Source organism: Myotis daubentonii, chromosome 4, assembly GCF_963259705.1.
Source record: "Myotis daubentonii chromosome 4, mMyoDau2.1, whole genome shotgun sequence".
NCBI lineage: Eukaryota > Metazoa > Chordata > Mammalia > Chiroptera > Vespertilionidae > Myotis > Myotis daubentonii.
In genome coordinates this window covers 11,685,448-11,706,373 of record NC_081843.1, presented here as the reverse complement: position 1 = coordinate 11,706,373, position 20,926 = coordinate 11,685,448, and the positions used below count along the sequence as shown (strand labels likewise).

At 57.2% G+C, this 20,926-nt stretch overlaps 1 protein-coding gene across 6 annotated transcripts in view; it reads left to right on the top strand.

The window, feature by feature from the left end:
- The window catches only part of KATNIP (katanin interacting protein), a 207,708-nt gene that overhangs the window by 176,340 nt on the left and 10,442 nt on the right, over positions 1 to 20,926 (top strand). For all 6 annotated transcript variants that reach the window (XM_059692465.1, XM_059692463.1, XM_059692464.1 and 3 more), the window contains 5 exons: positions 5,116 to 5,835; positions 6,565 to 6,764; positions 9,226 to 9,304; positions 14,793 to 14,970; positions 19,627 to 19,792. In XM_059692465.1, the coding sequence (XP_059548448.1) occupies positions 5,116 to 5,835; positions 6,565 to 6,764; positions 9,226 to 9,304; positions 14,793 to 14,970; positions 19,627 to 19,792 (1,343 nt within the window). The remainder of the gene's footprint in view (positions 1 to 5,115; positions 5,836 to 6,564; positions 6,765 to 9,225; positions 9,305 to 14,792; positions 14,971 to 19,626; positions 19,793 to 20,926) is intronic.

Below are 20,926 nucleotides of genomic sequence, written 5' to 3'. Positions count from 1 at the left end.
GTCCACAAAGCACTCAGACCTACCAAGGCAGGGCTCACCCCTAGTCCTCTGAATGTAACCCCACTCCACACTGTATAGGAGCACACCAACCCACATCGTGGGTAAGCCTGGAGCCTCTCTGAGCCTCAGTTTCCTCATCTGTAAAATGCTGCCAGTAATACCCATCTCATGGGTGCTGGGGATCAGATGAGATCACCCATGTGCAGTGCCTGGCACAGTGCCTGGCACACAAGTGCACCAGAAGATGCTAGCTGCTGCTCTTTATCGTCACCACCATCGAGGCGTTGGCACTGCCCGCACTCTGTGACTCTACCTCATGGTGTATCTGTAGATGAAACCAATGTACATTGAACCACTTGAACCACTAGGGGGTTCGGGGTGCTGACCCCTTGTGCAGTCGAAAACCCACATATAACTTTTGACTCCCCCAAAACTTAACTACTGTCAGCTACTGTTGACTGGAAGCCTTCTCAATAACAAGCAAGCGATGAACCCATATTTTTATGTTAGATGTATTATGTAGATATTCTTACAATGAAGTAAGCCAGAGAAAAGAAACTGTTATTAAGAAAATTATAAGGAAGAGAAAATACATTTACTGAAATAAGTGCTGTACGTATGTACTGAAAAAAATCACACGTAAGTGGACCCGCTCGGTGCAAAGTGGTGTTCAAGGTCACCTGTATGTATGTTTGAGTGAGTCGCGTCAGTCTCTCCTCCATCGTTGGCGAGCAGACAGAGCCCGAAGGCCTACACTTAGAAATGTGACAAGTGTGGGCCTCTTTCAGACCCTGGCATGTCGCTTAGGACACGGAGCAAGTCCGTAAGACTTGCGTGTCTTCTTGCGGGGCTCCCAGCCGAGACTTACCCAGTGCTGGGTGTCGGGGCCAGCGGAGTGGGAGAGGAGAGGAGAGGAGAGCCAGGGAGCTCTTTGAGAGCAGACACTGTCTTGTCTGTGATGGGATCTCAGGCCCAGGTGTCTGCTCGTGGTGGGTCCTCCGAGTGTGGGATGGCTGCGTGGCTATGCGCAGGCTGCAGTGCGCCACGCTCTCAACCAGGCGCGGCACTCGGACCAGCTCATGCACCCTCCTGCCAGCCCCTTTTACAGCTAAAGGAGATAGGAGCTTTAAGCAGCTTTCTTTGGGTCACACAGCCAGTAAGGGCAGAGCAGAATATGAACCCGTGTCCTGCTCCAGCATCCGTGCTTGAATCACTACCCCACATGCCCTGTTTCCGCGACCATCATCAGCTCCCGCCCGGCGGAGCCAGGCAGTTCCGAGCCTCCCTGGTAGACAGACCCACAGAGCCTCTGGGAGGTATTCTAACGTGTCCACGTCTGGAAGACTTTGTCTCCCTTTAATTTCTTTCCAGGCATTTCACTGGTTGGCTCAGTGACACATTAAGAACTGAGCCCTTCAGATTTAATGCTTGTTAAACCAGTCGTGCTAAAAAGGAAAGTCGCTTTGAAATCTTAAATTGCCCATTACATAGAGCCAAAGCCCATGCCGTGCCCTCAGGGAAGGTGCAGGCCCAGCTCCATAGGTGCTGGGAGGATGCATGACTGCCTGGAATTGGCGCCATAAACAGCCTGGAGATTCTGTTGTGCAACAGAGCATCTCACTGTCATGACATCAGCATTTCGGAAGTGTCGTTATCAGGGGTCAGTTGGCTACAGGTGAATGGAATCCCGTCAGCCCAGTTTGAGCAGTAAAGGGGGTGTTATTTGGCGAATGCTTGAGGCGCTCCAAGACCCCCAGAGGCAGGGAGTATAACTGCTCACCGCATGGGATTGGGAAGAGGAGCCAGGACGCTGGCAGCACCAAGGAAGCTTCTCCCTGTCTGTCCAGGCCCTGCCTCTGCTTCCCGCTGGCCCTTTCCCTCACCCTCCCTCAGGTCGGCTTTCTCTGCCTTTGTGCACACAGCAGGAAATGGCCTGGCAGCCCTAGGTGACTCAGTGTTCTGGCTCTCTCTCGCCAGCAGCCAGTTCCATAGTCTCAGGGGAGAAGTTGATTGGCCGACTCGGGTCAGGTGTCCACTCCTTGTTCCATCAGCTACAACTGGAGGGCAGTTCACCAAGAATAAACATGGCTCTGTTATATCTCACTACGTACTTTCTCATTTCCTGTTTTAGTATCAATTAGCATACGCCTCATGGTGGTGCCATTGATTTTTATAAACTCAAGTGCAGAACTCTGTAGCTCATGTTAGTCTCAACCAAGGAATAGTTTTGCATCTTCAGTCCCGTCTTTTCATATCGGTGGTCCCTCCCAGACTGTGTTGACTACAGACTCACGAAGCAGCCGCTTTCTGTTGCCCTTCAGACTTGCAGGTGGGGTTGACCAAGGACCACACACTGACCCTAGCAGCACCCTGACCCCAGGGACTCGCGAGTAGAGTGTTCTCCTGCAGAGAGGGGAACTGGCCCTCAGCGGTGGACCCATCTGCGAGGTCTAGCAGAGCGTCTATACCTCTCTGCTTTTAAAACCCAGGGTACCTCTTGGGGAGCAGAGGTCAGAAAGCAGATGTGGGGTGAGAGCAGAGCCCTGCCTTCCTTCTCACCCAGGCAGACACACAGGCGAGGCCCTGACACAGGACGTGGTGCTGTGTCCTCAGTGCCCTTGCAGACTGCCCCAGGTTAGCGGAGCACCGATGATCCATATGGGAGTCCCTTCTGCAGGTGTTAAGCCTCACGCCTGGGAAAGGGTGGAGGAAACTCCTGGGTCTTTTTTAATGGCAGATGGGAAGGCGGGGCGAGGACAGGTGTAGGAGAACTGACAGGTGGAGAGGGAGTCCCTCAGCCTCCAGGTCTGAACACGGGTGTAATGGTGATGCCAGCTGTCCTTCCCTTTGCTGGCAAACATTACTGAGCACTTCCTCGTGCCAGGTTCTGTGCCAGGCACTGGGACGCAGCAGGTAGCAGGGCAGAGCAGGCTTCTCCACGAGGAAGGTGACGAGAGGGGCCAGCTGCCTGGGGATCTGAGAAGAGAGCATTCCTGGCAGAGGGCACAGCAAGGACAAAGGCTCTGAGATGAGACGTGACCCGGTGTGTCACAGGGAGGAGGGCCACGTGGCTGGAGCAGGAGGGCGTGGGAGAGGGTGGGAGAGCAGTTGGGGAAGTTAGTGGGGCCAACTCGGGGCTCTGGGGCGTGGTGAGGAGTTGGATTTTCTTTGATTTTCCTTGTTCCCAACGTGGCAGAGATAATGGCACTCAGGGAATAGTGACAAACGACATTTAGCCACATGGAGTCTGAAGTGACAGTATGGACATGTCTGGACCCTGTGAGGGGCCTTGGATGGTGGTGCCTAGGGCAGGGGGGGTGCCAATGTGACACTGGGCAGTGCCTGTGCGGGAGCCAAAGCCTGACATGGGGAGTGGGGAGGTGGGAGGAGCTGCGGGCAGGACATGGAGAACCTGGCAGCGCAGTGTCTCCTGAGCCCGAGGGGAGCGTGGCCTCGGACAGCAGCCTGGAGCGAGCACTGAGAGAAGACTGTGTGCGTGGGGTCCCTGTGAACCCGGAGGGCGCCGCTGCAGTGGAGGGCTGTGGGATTCATGGATGGAGGGATGGAAGGCCACCAGGCATGCGACCTCTGACACAGCTGGGTCCCAGGGCCCCAGTGATGCCACCAGGAGCCTCGCATCGCCCTGCTCCTGCCCTGCTTCCTTCTCAGGCCGGCCCCCCACAGGCAGCAAGGTGGCCACAGGCAGCGCCGCTCCGTCCACGCTCAGCAGCTCCAGTTCACGGAGAGCCCCTCTCTCCCTGGGTTCCTTTCATGAGCCCAGCTTGCAAGGATGCTGTCCACATTTGCTTGATCCGAATGGCCTGCAGGTGGGGGGTCCCCAGGGGAAAGTCAGGGTGCTGTTCCTAGAGAAGGGGAAGAGGAGTTTGAGGCAGCAAAACAGTAACTGGTCAGAGAACGCAGGCCGCAAGGGATGGGAGGTGGGGATGGGCGCAGCCACTGCAGATCCGAGGCCTCCCTCTGCCTTCAGGGCGGAGATTTACGCTTGTCTGCCGGCTGAGAGGGCAGTGGTGGGGAAGGAGTGATTGAAGATTCTGGAGGGAAGCCGTAATTGATGGGGCCAGGCCCCGAGGAGACAGGCAGAAAATGGAGTGCAGGGCACGGCACCGTATGAAAGGAGAAAAAGCAGAATGTCAGTGCCAGCTGCTGTTTTTTCCAGAATGACACCCTCAGGTGGCACTTAGCCATGGCACGGCCCCGAGGATGGCCCCTGCTCCATGTGCACTCGGGCTCTTAGATTCTGCGAGGGGAGCGGGGCCTTCAGACGCCAGCCCTGGGCACGGCTGCGGCTCCTGGCGCCAGTTAGGCCGTGTGTGGAAGGAAAGTCCTCGCCGTGCAATGCACCTGGGTTGTTTCAGCGTTTTTCTGATGATAAAAATAATACATGTAGGGAACTCAGAAGATAAGGTGACAAGGAAGAAAATAAAAGCCCTTCCTACTCCCACCCCGAAACATCACCCTCGCACGTCGGCGCAAGCTGCCCTCACTAGGGTGGGCATCATTTAAAATGGCACAGCTGGCTCTTTTCCTTTTACCTTCTTTTCCGAGCCTTTTGCCTGTCACTAAGCAGTTTGAAAACTCCGTGCAGGTCACGTGACTGGTAGCCCGAGGCGCAGGCTCCTGGGTGGCTGACTCTGAGGCCACAGGCAGCGGCTTCACTCTGGTTGTGTGAGGCTCTGAAGTGGGAAAACTTCCAGCAAAGGCTCCAACACAACCATATGGGCCTCCCTTGATGTGCATGAGGTTGCATGCTTAGAAAATTCAGCGCAGATTGAACAATACTTTGCTTTTTTGTAAAACAGCTAGGTTCCAGACTTGAGAACCGGAAACAATTTTCTACCAGCCTGAATGTGTGTGACAGGAGACCGTGCTCTGTGCCCGAACCCCCCAGTGCAGTGCGGGTGTTAACAGCCCTGCCCACCGGCCATGCCAGGAGGGTCAGTGGGCATTGAGACAGCCAACAGCAGCCTCACCGCTTTCTAGAATGTTCCCCTGAGGGCAGCTCCACCCAGCCGAGAGCCACTGGATGAGACACTAAGGGTCCCACTTCCACACCTGTCACTAATGAGCTTCCCCCCTCCTGTGCCCTTTCTTCAGAGGATGCCTGGTGCACCAGGCCGCCGCCGCGGCCCCAGTGGCGCAGCGAGCAGGAGCACACGCTGCAGGAGTCCTGGAGCTCCCTCAGCGCCTTTGACCGCTCCCACCGGGGGCGCATCTCCAACATGGAGGTGCAGGGGGACATCCTGGACGAGTTCCTGCAGCAGCAGAGGAGTGGCCGGCAGGGCGCCCAGCCAGCCCCCGGCAGGGAGCAGCCGGAGCCCCGGGCAGGGCTGGACGACTGCAGAGACGCAGGTGACCCCAGCGACTTTAGAATCCCTGTCTTGCCCTACGGGCAGCACCTGGTCCTTGACATCAAGTCCACGTGGGGGGACAGGCACTACGTGGGCCTGAACGGAATAGAAATATTCAGCTCCAAGGGAGAGCCCGTGCAAATCGCGAGCATCCAAGCGGACCCCCCCGACATCAACATTCTACCAGCCTATGGGAAGGACCCCCGAGTGGTTGGCAACCTCGTGGACGGGGTGAACAGGACCCAGGACGACATGCACGTCTGGCTGGCCCCCTTCACGCCGGGCCAGTCCCACTCCATCTCCATCGACTTCTCGCACCCTTGCCACGTCGCCCTGGTCAGGATTTGGAATTACAACAAGTCGCGGATCCATTCCTTCCGCGGCGTGAGGGACGTCGAGATCCTGCTAGACGCACAGTGCATCTTTAACGGAGAAATCGCCAAGGCCTCCGGAACCCTGACGGGAGGTACGGTATGTCTGTAAGGATGTTCCCGAAGCCCTACCTGCTGCTCGCTGAGGCTCCGAGGGAAAACCAAACCCACAGGCTGCCAGTGGCGATGGGTCTCTCCCCTCGTAGGCCTGGCCCGCTCGCCGCCTTGCAGCTGGGTATGCAGGTGCTGACCTCATTAAACTCCTTGGCTGGGGACGGGCCTGAGCCTGAAAGGGGGACCCTCCTGCGAGGCGCTGACTGAGGGAGCACTCTCAGGAGAGCCCAGTGCAGGGAGGGGTGCAGGACATGGACGGGGAGCTGAGCACGTGGTGTCAGGGGAAGCCACCGCAGCCTGACCGAGGGCTGCAGGTCTGTCCTGCCTGAGGCAGAGCTTTGGGGGTTGGAGCCCTGCAGGCTCCCCGCCAGGGGCCTAACGCCCATGCCCTTCCAGCAGGGCTCCAGCCCTCCCCGCCGGGGGTCGGCGGGGATCTGTGAGCACCCACAGCATCTGCTCTGGTGCCCACCCACGCGCGTTTCAGGCCCATCTCAGTGATTCTCCTCACATAGGTCCCTTCGTTAGACCTGTGACCTGTGTGGGGCTCAGGTGCGCGGATCCATTTGCCGACGTGAAGAATCCACGTCCCTGCACAGACGGAGAACTGTCCGTGGTCGGGGTTTGTGGCAGAGCTGACGGGTCTGGGCCCTGACCCACAGCTCGGTGGGATTTGGGAGAGCTGACCCTTGTCTTCCTGGTAACCCCTTCAGCGCCAGAGCACTTTGGAGACACAATCTTATTCACAACCGACGACGACATTCTCGAGGCCATATTCCGCTCGGATGAGACGTTTGACGTGGACACGGAGGGCCCGTGCAGCCTGCCGTGCGAGGAGGCCCTGCAGAGGCCCAGCACCGCGGACGGCGGCACGGAGGAGCGGCCCTACACCCAGGCCGGCCTGTGGGCGCAGGTAGGAGGGCGGGCGGGTGGCGGGCGGGCGGGCGGGCGGGCGCCCGGAGAGGTTTCCCCTGACTGCCGGCCGGAGAGGAGCAGGAGAATGAAGATGGATCTCTTTACGCCGCTGGTGCTGCTGTTTTGACATTTCCCATTTCTCCACTTCGTCTTCAGTCCTGGGTGTCATATTTCATTCTCTAATGATTTTTATTTCATTTATTTTTTTTTTTCACCAAAGTAAAGAAAGTATTCAGATTTTAATCAAAGCTGGGAGAAATCCATGCTGTGTCCCCTCTGTCATGCAAGGTCTTCGGGAACTTCCTGCTCGAGGTTGCGTTTTGATCTCTCGGTTGTTTTTGATGGGAGGACTGGAAATGCCTTTAAGAGGCAGACTTAGAATTAAAGTAATGACAATCCAGCGATTGTTTCATGCGTGTGACTTGTGACCCAGCCCTGTGCATCCCTCCTGACAGCCGCTGGTGTAGAGACCAAGGTTCAGCCTGGCTCAGGGTCATGCCCAGGGCGCGTAGCGGGAGAGTGACAAGGTTAGAGCTTCAGCACAGGACTCTAAAGCCTGCTTTTTTCATGAAAGATGACCTTCAAAGCAAGGGCCAGGCCAAGTGAAGAGCCGCAATGGAGGGAAGACCAGGTCTCCAGGGCGTCCTCGAGGCCCCGCAAGCAGGGGCGGGGGGAGGGGGACATCCAGGAGCAGAGGACAGCTCCGGCCACCACGGGTCATGACCACGCAGCGCAGCGCATGGTCTATTGGCGCCGGGTGTTCAGTGCGTGAGCCTCCGCCTCTAAGGGAGGCCGCTGCCGCTCCGCCTGACGAGACTGCCAGCTCGTGGTGACAATTGTTCTGATTTTTTTCAAATGAAGCCAGATATCTGAATTTTTATGTAAAAACTAGAGGCCTGGTGCACAAAATTTGTGCATGGGGGGGGGGTGTCCCTCAGCCCAGCCTGCATCCTCTCCAATCTGGGACCCCTCAAGGGATGTCCAACTGCCCGTTTAGTGGGATCAGACCTAAACGGGCAGTCGGACATCCCTCTCACAATCCAGGACTGCTGGCTCCCAACCGCTCACCTGCCTGCCTGCCTGCCTGATTGCCCCTAACCACTTCTGCCTGCCAGCCTGATCACCCCCCAACCACTCCTCTGCCAGCCTGATTGATGCCTAACTGCTCCCCTGCCGGCCTGGTTGCCCCCAACTGCCCTCCCCTGCAAGCCTGGTCCTCCCCAACTGCCCTTCTCTGCTGGTCTGATCGCCTCCAACTGCCCTCCCCTGCTGGCCATCTTGTGGTGGCCATCTTATGTGTTGGAGTGATGGTCAATTTGCATATTTCCTCTCTATTAGATAGGATATCCCAATTTAAAAATGTTAGCAAGTGACTCAAATGTTTTCAAACCTTCGTAGGCCAGGAAGGATGTCTGTTGTCTGGATTTGATCTGTGGGTCCAGCTGGGAGTTGACCAGGAGGCCTTTCATGTGCCCCACGGTTTCCCAGCGTGGAAACCCAGCCCATGAGGGGCAGGGAGGGACACTCTCATCTTAGAGGAGAACCTGCGCTCAGTGGGCGGGGGGGCGGGGGGGGGCAGGGCGGGGGCAGCATCAGGGTCACACCCCTAGAGAGTGTTAAGGTCAGTGCATCCACAGGGGTCGTCCTAGGAGGGGAGGGCAGGGTGCCAGGGAGGGCAAGAGAAGGCATGTGGGCACCAGGGCAGTGACATTCCTGGTGGCCTGACGCTGGCTGTGTCAGGGGTGCTCCTGACAGGCCCTCCCCACCCCCCTCCTCATGGCTGGACTGGGCCTGGAGATGCTGTTGCTAGGGGCGGGGCCTGGAGAGGCTGTTGCTAGGGGCGGGGCCTGGCGCTCATCAGGTCGTCCTTGGGGCTGGACCTCCACGTTCACCCAGACTCTGAGATCTGGACTTCACTTCCTTTTGCATCGCAGCTTTCCTGTCTGTAAAGTAGTGAAGGCACTTTTACCCGAACTTACGATAGAGAGGTCTAATGAGCAAAGTTCACACATGAGACCCAAGAAGTAGGGTTGGCTGCCCACCTGGGCTGGCTGCCCAGGGGCTAACCTGGGAGCTTTGCAAATGCACATGCCCAGGCCCAGAACCACACTCTGTAGCTTAAGTTCTTTTCCTTCCTTCCTTCCCTTCATTCCCTTCTTCCCTTCCTTCCTTTCCTCTCTCCCCGCCTCCCTCTAGCTGACCAGACAGACATCGATGGCTCCTTCCCTGGTAGCGTCAAAGTCCTCCCCTACCAGCAAGAGCTTCTGGCGAGGACTCAGACACACGAGGGTTCCTGGGCCTGTTCATGTTACCAGTCACGCCCTCCACAGAGACAGAAAACACAACAAGGGACACGGGGACTTCCCTGGGGCGTGAGGTGGGCAGCAGCAGCTGGAAACATCGCCAGCCAGCTCTGTGGGTCACCCCTTGCCTCTGCTTCTCCCCTAACCGGCGTGCAGGTCCCGGAAGTGGAGCTGCCACCCAGCGCCCCTGTGCCTGAAGTCACCACTCCGGAACCAGGTGTCTACCACGGGATCTGTGAGTACCCTGTCCTGGGCAGTGCCAGGGGAAGGAGGGCCTTCGGGGGTCGGGCGTCCTGGCCCCTGGGACAGGGTCTGCTCAGATGTGGCCCTGCGGCCAGCGGGCTAAAACCAGCAGGAGAAAGACACCGCCTTGCTCCCTGCACCAGGTGGGAGCTGCCAGTTCTTCTGAGAAGTCAGAAATTTGGATTTTTATGTGAAATCTTCAGCTTTTTAAATGTTGGTGACTAATTTTATAATATTTTTAAACAACTAATGAGCCAAACAAAACACATGTGTATCGGCCAGCTGGCTGCCGGTGGGTGGCCTCTGAGCAAATCCCATCTGGGCTTCACTGTCTTTTTCTCTCGTCTTTTCCCATGTGACCCTGCAGCCACCCCTCCTCCTCCACGCACGCGCAGGCCAGCCCTCTGCCGGCATCCTGGATCTTCAGGCCAGAGGTGGCCGCGGACTGCGCGCGCCTCCCTCCTGGTCCCTGTTACCGAGACTCGTGGCTCACCTGCTCCTTGCAGCCTCCCCTGCTCTTTCTTGCCCCCTGAGCACTCATCCCTTCCAGTTAACTTCTGTCACACTCCCTCTGCATCATCTCTCGAATGAAGCCAGACATCTAGGTTCAGCCGGTCCTCCTCCCCACACCCGTCTCTGAACCCCCACCTGTCCCCCGCTCAAGCTGTGCCCTCTGCCCAGCGTGCCCTCCCTCTCCGCCCCTGTCGGTTGAGGGCCGACTGAACTGGGTTCCCAGGAAGCTGACTCTGGGTGGAGTTTCCTGGGGCATGTTCCTGGGGAGGACAGGAAGGACGGGGCAGAGGAGAAGCTGAGCCTCGTACTCACATGGAGGCCTCTGCCAGCTCCACAGGGAGCTGGAGCTGTGCAGCCCTGGCGTTGTCCTGAGCTGAGTGAGGGGACAGGCCTTTACATGCCTATATCAGCATGTCCCTGGACATGGGCTGCCTGGGGAGGGGCAAGGCCAAGGGCAGCCATAAGTGGGGGGACTCGGCTGTGAGGGTCAGAGGTCAGCACTCCCAGTATTGCTCTGCTCAGCCTGGCTTGGATCACATGCCCAAACATCTTTAAACCAATCACTGGCTCCCCAGGACAGGGAGGGAGCGGGGAGGGAGGTGTGAGATGGAAACCGCGCATGGCCAGGCCTGGACCAAGGGTGTCCCTGGAGCCCGTGCTGAGGGCCAGCCACCCACACTGCCCCAGAGGCGGTCAGAGTGCAGTGACAAGAAGACGGAAGGGGCAGCCTCTGTCCCCTTCATCTGGTGATTTCCCCAAAGATGCGTCTGTAAATGTCTTTCCCACTGAGCCAGCTCCTGACCTTTCTCGGAAACGTGATCGTGGTGCCTTTGGGAGCTGCCTGGCGTGGGCTCCGAGGCCTCTTTGCTGAGGAAAGGGCAACCCCGGAGGCAGAACCTCTGGGCCAGCCCCCTCCGCACGCCCGCGCCCTGCTGTCTGTCTCCCGCCTCTGAGCCTTGGGCTTTCCCGCACGCTGCCAAAATCCCGACCCCCGGACCAGCCAGTGCATACTGGCTTGGTACATACGGCCAGTCCTGTTCATGTTTTTGTTGTTAATCCTCACATGAGGATATTTTTTCCATTACTTTTCAGAGAGCGTGGAAGGGAGGGAGGGGGAGAAAGAGAGAAACATTGATGTGAGAGAAACACATCAACTGGTTGCCTCCCATACTCACCCAGACCGGGGTCAGGGAGTGAATCTGCAACCCAGATGTGTGCCCTTAACCGGGAATCGAACCCTAGACCCTTTGGTGCTTGGGCTGATGCTCTAACCATTGAGCCACTGGCCAGGCTCCTGTTAATGTTTTTGAAAAGGGATGTATGATTTGCAAATTTGCAGATGACACGCATTTTGGACATTTTGCAAATATCAGCAGTGATGAATAGGAAAGGAGCTGGGAGAGTTGAAACGGACGAGAAATAACAAAATTAATTTCCACGTATATAAATACTGATGGTACACCACAGGAAAATGGATGCGAGCATGGCTGTGAGCTCAGACAGGCGAGCAGCCCTGCATCCGGTGGCCTCGCAGAGCCTCTTCCAGGCAAGCGAAGGGCGAGTTGGGATGCCAAGTCTTGTTTTCACAAGTGGGACTGGCACTGGTCCCTGGCACTGCTCCCCTCACCCAGACCTGCTCCCTCCTCCACCTCAGGCCGCCTCCGTCTCAGGAGGGATACCCACAGCCGCTCTGGAACTCAGGTCAAAAGCATCGTCTCTTCCCCCCACTCCCTACGTGCCACTGAGAATCTGGCAGTGCTGTCTCCAAAGCAGACTCGAACCCGTCCCCTGTGCCCTGCTGTCACCACTCACCACCTGGTCCAGGGCATCCGTATCCAGCAGCCTCCTCCCTGGTCTCCTAGACCAGTGGTCGGCAAACTGCGGCCCCTTGAGTGTGGCTCTTCCACAAAATACCACGTGCGGGCGCGCACGCACAGTGTGATTGAAACTTCGTGGCCACACTCAAGGGGCCAAGAGCCGTATGTGGCGCGCGAGCCGCAGTTTGCCGACCGCTGTCCTAGAGGGCCCAACCGAGTCACGTTCTGAGATGCAGATCACATCACGTGGGTGCCCCCGCTTCAACCCGGACCTGCCCCGCTCCCCAGTGCAGAGGGGAACCCGGACCCCATGGCGTGGCCAGCCCTGCCCAGCCTGAAGCACGTGTGCCAGCGCCTCTGAGGTCGCTCCCTCCCCCGCCCTCTCCCTCGGTCACCTGGCTCCAGCCACTGGCCGAGTGGCTCCTATCCCAGGGCCGTGGCCCTTCTGTCCTCAGCTGGGAATGTCCTTCCAGACATGCTGAAGAATGGCAGCCTCCTTCACCCCCAGGCCTCAGCTCGGACGTCGCCCCTCAGAGAAGCCCTCCCTGGCCACCCGCCCCTTCCCAGCTGCCTAGCCCAGTCTCTGATTTATCCCGTGGCGGTCGGCGCTCTCAGGAACGATCGTATTTATTGGTTTGTTAGGTGTTTGTTGTGTGTCTTCACTGCAGTAGAAGCTCCTACAGCGATTTTGCTCTGTGTTTACCCTGTGTTTCCAGTTCTAGGGGCAGGACTTGGTACATAGTAAGTCATCGGTAAATATCTGTTTATCATTAACGCTGAACTTGGTGAAACGCAATGATTTGAGGTTGACTCACTTACTGCAGGTATCCACTGAGACCTACTCTTCAGTCAGGCACTTATTTCAAAAGAAAAAGGCCCTCACTGACCATCTGTTTTTCAGATACTGTTCTAGGCTCTGGGGGTACAACAGTGCACAGCGTCCACGGCGTTCCCGCCCGCAGGGAGCTGCCTCATGTCCTAGTGGGGAAGGCTGATCAGACCAAATAGCAAGTAACCCTGACAGTAAACTGTCAGATAGGGGCCGGTGCTGTGACAAAGGGTGGAGCAGAAGCAGTGGTTCTCAACCTTCCTAATGCCGCGACCCTTCCATATGGTTCCTCATGTGGTGGTGACCCCCAACCATAAAATTATTTTCGTTGCTACTTCATCACTGTAATGTTACTACTGTTATGAATCGTCATGTAAATACCTGATGTGCAGGATGTATCTTCAGGGGTCGCGGCCCACAGGTTGAGAACCGCTGGTTAGGGCGTGGTGCTCTCTGAGCTCAGGTGGGGGGCCTCTCCGGGCAGAGGGCACCTGAGCACAGACTCGATGGGGAGCGTATCAGCGTGGCTAGGAGTCCTGTGAGCTGTCTTGTCCGGCATCTCCTGGGCCTGCTTATGAGTCTGCTCAGCTGGCAGTGGGCTGGCAGCTGAACGATCCAGGATGCCTTCGTGTCCTGCAGTTGGGAGGCTGCTGGCCAGAGTGAGGGGCGCCGGGGCTCATCTGTCTCCTGCCTGTGGCCAGACCCCAAGTGTGGAGAGAGGACAACCCCAGTGCGCGTGTGCTTTGCAGCCTCTGCCTGCAGTACCTCTGCTCTGTCTCACGGGCCAACGCGGGTCACCCGGCCCAGGCCCAAGGAGCAGAAGAGACCCCCTCTGGCTGGGGGAAGCGGCCGAGTCGCATTGCAGAGGCGGGGGCGGGGGGGGGGTGGGTGGGGGGGAGGGGGCTGTGGCCATTCTGCAGGCTGCGGTGCTGTGAGAGCTGCCATGTGCCCGTACCGTGCTGGCCACAGGTCTTCACTGACCCCAAGGTGCTCAGTTACCCTGGCCCCATGGCGAGCAGGAGGGTCTGAGGCCGAGTGACACCACACACGTTGGAAATGACGGGCGTCGGAGAGGAGCTGAGCAGGGAGGTGGCCTGGCTGGGCCTCACGGGGATGTCCGGAGACCTCCCTGGCCTCCACCTCCTCCCCTGAGCCGGACGGTGGGCCCGTGATAGCCAGGCTGTTCTCCCCGGCGCTGCAGTGCTGGCATTCTGCACACGCTGCAGAGAGCGCGGATCTTCTGAGCACAGCCACCCAAAGGCTGCTGTGGGCTCCAAGGCCCCCAAGGTGGCGGGGCTCACGGGGCGTGGCCCACCCTCATGGGAGACCAGGAAGGAAGGCAGTTCCAGCCAGAAGCCCGACAGGCCCAGCCAAGAGGTGCATTTGCTCGGGGCTTTCTGGCAAGTGGACGATTCGCAGCCGTTGTGCCGCAGGCGCCCAGAAGGTCCTTGTAGAATCTACATGGTCTCTAATGGAGCAGGTGGGGCGGGGCAGAGGGTGGAAGTGGTCACTTCCTTTACCCGAGTCCTCATGACAGCGGCCCATTTGCATAAAACATCCATTCCCAGTGTGTGGCTCAGTGATGTCGCCGCCTCATTCACACTGTTTGATCACTCCGTACTGAATGGCACTGTGGCGGGCTTTGGGGACAAAGCAAACAGATGGGGTTTCTGTCCTGAGTTAACCGTCCGGCATATTGAACCAAGGGGTCACAAGATCGCAGTGCGACCAGGGCGTGGAAGGGGAAGTTCACAGGGACTCAGCAGCTGTGAATGGAGGTCAGTGTAGTCGAAGGGCTTCCCTGAGGAGGTGAGCTGGGGTCTGAAGGACCAGCACAAGTGGGCCAGGCATGTGCGGTCCAGAGAGAGAGCAGCATGAGCAGCGGCCCTGGCGGGAGAGAAGAGTAAGTGAGTGACGGATGCCATCTTAGTGGAGCCAGGAACTCCTGGTGCACGATGAGGTTAGAGAAAGAGAAGCCAGGTGGGCAGGGCCTGTTGGCCAAGCATCATGGGAAGCCACTCCAGGCGGGTAAACATCAAGGGGGTGACAGGATTGAGGGGTAGAGAAAGGACCCAGGACTGCACAGGTTTAAACAACACTGGCCCTTTCACCCCCGCAAACATTTTGTGAACTGTCAGCGGTGTCCCAGCCCCAGGTCCCCTGAGGAAAGGGGCGGGGCGATCCTGGGGAAAGGGGCGGGGCCATCCTGGGGGCACTGCGTTTGTGTCTGCGTTTCCCAGTTGGCCCAGTGCAGGCGCTGAGGACCATTCCTCCTCTCCATGTTGGGCTTCTCCTTCACACCACTTTCCTTCCTGTTGCAGGCCTTCAGCTGAATTTCACTGCCTCCTGGGGGGACCTGCACTACCTGGGACTCACGGGCTTGGAAGTGGTGGGCAAGGATGGCCAGGCCCTGCCCATCAGCCTGCACCAGATCTCCGCCTCCCCCAGGGACTTAAATGACCTCCCTGAGTACACGGATGACTCCCGGACCCTGGACAAGTAGGTGTCTGCAGGAAGCTTAACTCATGGCAGCCGGAGCAGGGCCTGTCCTGCATCTTAGACCTGAGATTCCAACGTCAGACAGCAACCCCCAGCCACCCCCAAGGTCTGGTCACCTCATCTTAGAGTTAAGGAGCCCAAGGCTCAGAAAGGGAGGGCACCCCGGGACCGCACAGCGGATGTAGGCTGGGTGCGAGGCCAGCTCTCCTGCTTCCAGGCAGAGCTTAGCTCCGGCCATGAGCACAGTGGCTGCTCAGGGAGCTTTTGCAGGGATGGCCCTGCCTGTCCTCATGAGCGGCCTCGCCTCTCAGAGAGCAAGCTGTCCCCTCCTTGAGATGGAAGGTGACTGCCGAGGAGGTCCCCGCACTTTCCTCTGCATTTGTCAGGTTTCATAAACCCAGGTTGGGTCAAGTCAGTAAGAGGACAGCCTGACGTATAGCCGTGATCCCTGGGGCCCTTAACCTGCTGAGCAGCACTGTCCCCTCAGGGCAGCTGCCCTGCCCGGCCCTGCAAACAGGAGTCCAGGAATCAGAGGGATGAGAGTTCAAATCCTGACTCTGCCCCTGCCAGCCAGTAAGTTCCTTAACCTCTTCAATAATCCTATGTAATAAAAGCCTAATATGCTAATTGTCCAGTCATCCAGTCGGCCATTGAACCAATTAAAGTGTAATATGCTAATGATATGCTAAGGCTGCTCAACCGCTCACTATGATGTGCACTGACCACCAGGGACAGATGCTACAACCAGTAGGTTAGCTTGCTGCTGGGGTCCGGCCGATCGGGACTGAGCGAGACGGGCAGGACACACCCTGGAGCCCTCCCATGGTCCCTCCCTGGCTGGCCAGCCTCCCACATCCCTCCCCAGTCCGGAACGTGCACTGGTGGGGTCCCTTGGCCTGGCCTGCACCCTCTTGCAATCCAGAACCCCTCAGGGGATGTTGGAGAGCCGGTTTCGGCCTGATGGCGGAATGACCATTCACTATGATGCACACTGACCACCAGGATGGCAGACACTCAACGCAGGAGCTGCCTCCTGATGGTCAGTGCGTTCCCACGGGGGGGGTTGGGGGGCACCACTCAGCCCGAAGTCGGGCTCACAGCTGGCGAGTGCAGCAGCAGTGGCAGGAGCTCTCCCACCTCTGAGCCGTCAGTCTGACATCCCCCGAGGGCTCCCGGACTGTGAGAGGGCACAGGCTGGGCTGAGGGACCCCCCCCCCCCCAGTGCATGAATTTCATACACCGGGCCTCTAGTAATAATAGTAATAACTGAAATTATAGTTGCCATGTTTTTTTAGCCATTGTTAAATGCCAGGTGCTAAGCAGGTTACAGATATCCATCCATTTAATAATATGATAGGTACCCCTGTGAACTGAGGGAGAGAGGGTTAAAAACTGGCTGAAGGTCACTCAGACCAGCCCAATCATGGTTAGAGTGCAGGTATGGGAGGGCAATGCCCATGCACTTAAGCACTGACTGATCCTGCCTTCCCTGCCTGGCTTCCTCATCATAGAACAGGGATAGTGAATCCCATGGCTGGAGGCTCACAGCCGCTCCCCTGCCTGGCCCTGTGTTTCCTATAAATGTTCTTTAGATCCAGAGGCCTGATCAGACTGAGGTTGGGTTGTGGGGGTGTGGATGTCATTGTTCATTCCCTTCTGTGGTTGTCAGGCTCTCTGTGGTTGTGAAGCTCAGTGGCTAGGTCCATTAATTTATTCGGGTTGCAAGCAGGTGATACACTTATGCTATCTTTCTTTTTTTCATCAATAAAGAGAAATTTTCCCTCAATTACTTGTTTACTCTGAGGTATAATTCAAACAGGAAAGGCAGTCTAAATGTTTGATTCCTTTTATTTCTTAGTTTTCAAAACAAGTTGTTTCTCTAGCATCCTTTAATACATTTGGTTATTTATTCTTATTTATTTTTTGTTAATCCTCACCCAAGGATATTTTTCCATTGGTTTTTTAGGAATAGAAGGGAAGAAGGTAGGAAGGGAGAGGAAGGAAGAGAGAGAGAGAGAGAGAGAGAGGGGGGGGGGGCGCGTTATGTGAGAAAGACACATTGATTGCTTGCCTCCCCCACGCTCTTTGGGGCCTGGGATCGAACTTGCAGCCCAGGTACATGTCCTTGACCAGGAATCGAACCTGACCCTCAGTGCTCAGTCCAACCCTCTAACCACAGAGCCACACTGGCCAGGGCATACTTGGTTGCCACTGACTTAAATGTTCTGTTTGTGAAGGGTTTCAATCTGTTGTAGTTTTTATCCTACTGATGCTGGATTGGATGCTCTTGCACCTTTTTTCTGCCCAGGGCCATTTGGATATTTATAATGTCATTTGTGGGCCATAAAAATTATCAACTTAAACGTTAGCCTCCTCTATTTGGTCAGACGTTTAACTAACTCACCCTGATGCCATGACAGGGCCAGACCACCCCGTCTTAGACATTGGGGGCTCCTGGATCCTTTTTATTTTATTTCTTTTTAAAATTATATCTTATTGATTTCAGAAATGAAGGGGAGAGAGAGAGAGAGAGAGAGAGAGAGAGAGAGAGAGAGAGAGAAACATCAATGATGAGAAAGATACATTGATCGGCTGCCTCCTGCACGCCCCACGCTAGGGATTAAGCCTGCAGCCCGGGCATGTGCCCCGACCGGGAATCGATCCGTGACCTCCTGGTTCATAGGTGGATGCTCAAGCACTGGGCCACACCGGCTGGGCTCCTGGGCCCTTTTTAACACAGTGAGTGATCTGGCAGCTTCCCTGCTTTCTGACATAACAGGTCATTCCAGGCTCATTTTATGGATTTCTTTTAAAAATTCTTTTCTTATCCAAGTTTCAGGTGTACTCATCTTGTCCCAGATATGGACTCAGCCACTGGTTCCTTTAGTGGAAAATGGTGTTTAGAGACCATAATCTGGCCTCTAGGGATGCTCACGCTACTGGGTTGGTCGTTGGTTCAAGGCCGTTTGGTGGGCAGAGCAGGGAGGGGTCATTGGGTATCCTTGAGGGTGTCTATGGGCCTCCCACACCCATCAGTAGTAAACGCATCAGCAATTCTCTCTCCTCTCAGAACTGGACAGCAGCCTTGCTCTGGAGGCAGCCACAGGCCTAGGACAGAGAGGGAACGGCTTTGGGAAGGAAATAGAAGGTTCTCTGGTGTAGTCCTCCGTCAGCTTGACTCCACAAACACCCCACTGTTAAATCGCTGAAATTCCTCGGTTTTAAGATGCCGGCAATTGTAAGACACACCATCCATCAATTTAATAACCGCCTTTTAGAGAAAAGCAAAGAACATTACCTCCTTGGATGAACGGTTCGATTATAAGATTTATTCCAAATCTAAAATTTTTAAATGTAGAAAAGGAAAAAAAATAAAAGTTTATTTTAAAATATAGGAAACAGCCCTGGCTGGGTGGCTCAGCTGATTGGAGCATCGTCTCATATACCGAAAGGTTGTGGGTTCAATTCCCCGTCAGGGCACATACCTAGGTTGCAGGTTTGGTTCTTGGTTGGGGAGCATATGGGAAGGTAGCTGATTGATGTTTCTCTCTCCTCCTTCCCCTTCTCTGAAAAATCAAGAAGCATGTCCTCAGGTGAGGATCAATCCAATCCAATCCAATCCAACACAGGAGACAGGGCAGAGCTTCAAAGTCGCCCGGAAAGTGAGGGGAAGGCCCCTGTCCCCAGGCCAGAACCACAGGAGGAGGGCGGGGCCTGGGTGTCCAGGGAAGTCGGGCAGAGCTGAGGAGGATGAAGCAGGATGTCAGAGCAGGAGAACCGGACACTGGCCCGGACGGAGCAGCCTGAGCAAGATGACAAGCTCAGAGCAGCAGCGGGGAGCACCAAGGGCTGCGGCTCCTCCTGCCAGGAAGTTCCCCGTGATGCCCACACGGGGTGGGGGTTGGGGGGGAGATTACAGCTCCCCCGAGACACCTGCCCTGAGCTTGTCTCCCCCCCCCCACCCCACCCCCCCCACCCCGAGCTGCCAGGTTCACGCTGGGCTCCGTGTCCCTCCAAGCACAACAAAGAAGGGACAGACTCTTTCAAACACACCCGAGTCCATACAGCCTTCAGAGAGGGAATGTTCGCCTCCGCCCCTCCGGCGCCACCGCCACTGTGCTGCCCCTTCCCGCAGTCTCTCCTGGGCCTGCTCCTCATTTTCCAGCAGGAAGAGCGGGCCCTGCCGCCCGCAGCCCGCCTCCCCCCTGTGGCTGCGCCCGCCTCCCCCCTGTGGCTGCGCCCGCCTCGTGGTGGGCACTGACCAACCCTCCCTGCTCTGAGGCCTCGGTTCTCCTTTTCTAGTGTAAACAATGAGACTGTCACGCATGTCTAGTGCAGACAGCCGTTCCAACAGGTGGACTACATTTGGGGTCACGGGGTTGGAGAGTCCTGGAAAATGGCACATCTGCCCCCTTTAAAAAAACTCAGAGGATGGCTCCACGCACCTTAAACAGCACAAGCTGCTATTTCTCTTCCTGTTTTCTTTTGTGTCGTTTCGCAGTTGAGAGGTGGCCCCTCACTGTTGATGAATTAGGCTCACGTCCCTGAATTCACCCCAGCCAGGCAGGCTCCTGGCGGGCAGGGGGGCAGTGGGCGGTGAGAGGGTGTCGACCCCGCGCTGGTCACCCCCCTCACCGCTCCCTCTGCTGCGTGCAGGTTAATCGATGGAGCCAACATCACGATGGAGGATGAGCATATGTGGCTGATCCCCTTCTCGCCGGGGCTGGACCACGTGGTCACGATCCGCTTCGACAGAGCAGAGAGCATCGCGGGCCTGCGCTTCTGGAACTACAATAAATCTCCGGAGGACACCTATCGAGGGGTAAGGGGGAGGTGGCCGCGCTCAGCCCGGGCCAAGGAAACGGCGCCTTGATGAATGGCTGGCGTGGCTGCCAGAGAGGAGCATAAATCCTCCAGAACTTGCCAAAAGGCCATGGGGGTTTCCGCCAGGGAGAGCAGGCTGTGGTCTCCTCCTCCTGCAGACAGCAAACGCAGCCTGAAGAGCCTGGGCAGCCTCGGGACACGGGCGCTTGTCTGTTCTGGGGGCTCTGGGGTCCTCGGGCCCAGCCCTCACGCTGGTGGTCAGTGGTGCCCTGTTCCCCGGGCGCTGTGGGCCAGGCCCTGGCCGAGGGCTGCTCGGGAACTCACCCTTCCGTTGGACACTCGTCCCCAGTTCTGAGGCAGGCATATTCCCCTCGTCCTTCAGGAAAGTGAGGTGCGGAAAGGTCCGATTGCTCGTCCAGGGTCCTGAGCACAGCGCGCGCCTGTGGGCTGCAGGGCCCCTGCCGCACGCGGGGAGAGCAGCCGTGCCCCCGCGGGCTTCTGACCTGTGTGAACCAGGAAACGCTATGGACGCCGTGGTGATTACTCACCTCGGATCATACAGCCGCGCAGCGCGGGTGCCGAAGTCACGGGCCTGGAGTCTGATTCTCCACTCTGACCCTGACCCCCTGTGACCTTCCAAAAGTGGCCGCTTTCCCGGCCCTCAGCGTCCCCGCCTGTAAAGTGTCGGGGAGGACGATACCTCCTCAGGAGGGTGGTCATCACCCTTTGCCACGCGAAGGTTGACAACGCCAGGACTCGGCCTGAGGCCTGCGAGCCTGGGTCTGGGCTCCCACCACGTCCTGCTTGCCACAGAGTTCTTGGCAGGACCCGGGGGGCCCGGAGGACTGGGTACCGCAGTGGTGGCAGCCCAGCCCCCGACGCTGTCTCTGGAGCAGCTGCAAACCCTCCCCGCCCGCCCTGTCTGTGTAGGCGCGCTCTCAGGTTCAGCACGTTTAAAAGTCAGAGAAAAAACACATTCTTGTGCTTCACCCCGTGCCTGAGTCCACATTCTCTTGAGTGAATCTGCTTTGCCATTGACCTTCTGTGACCTGGAGTCACGTCCTGGGAACATGGGGCCCAGAGCCCTGCTTCCCAGTCTGGCCCCCACCATGCTCGGTGCCAGTGCCACGTG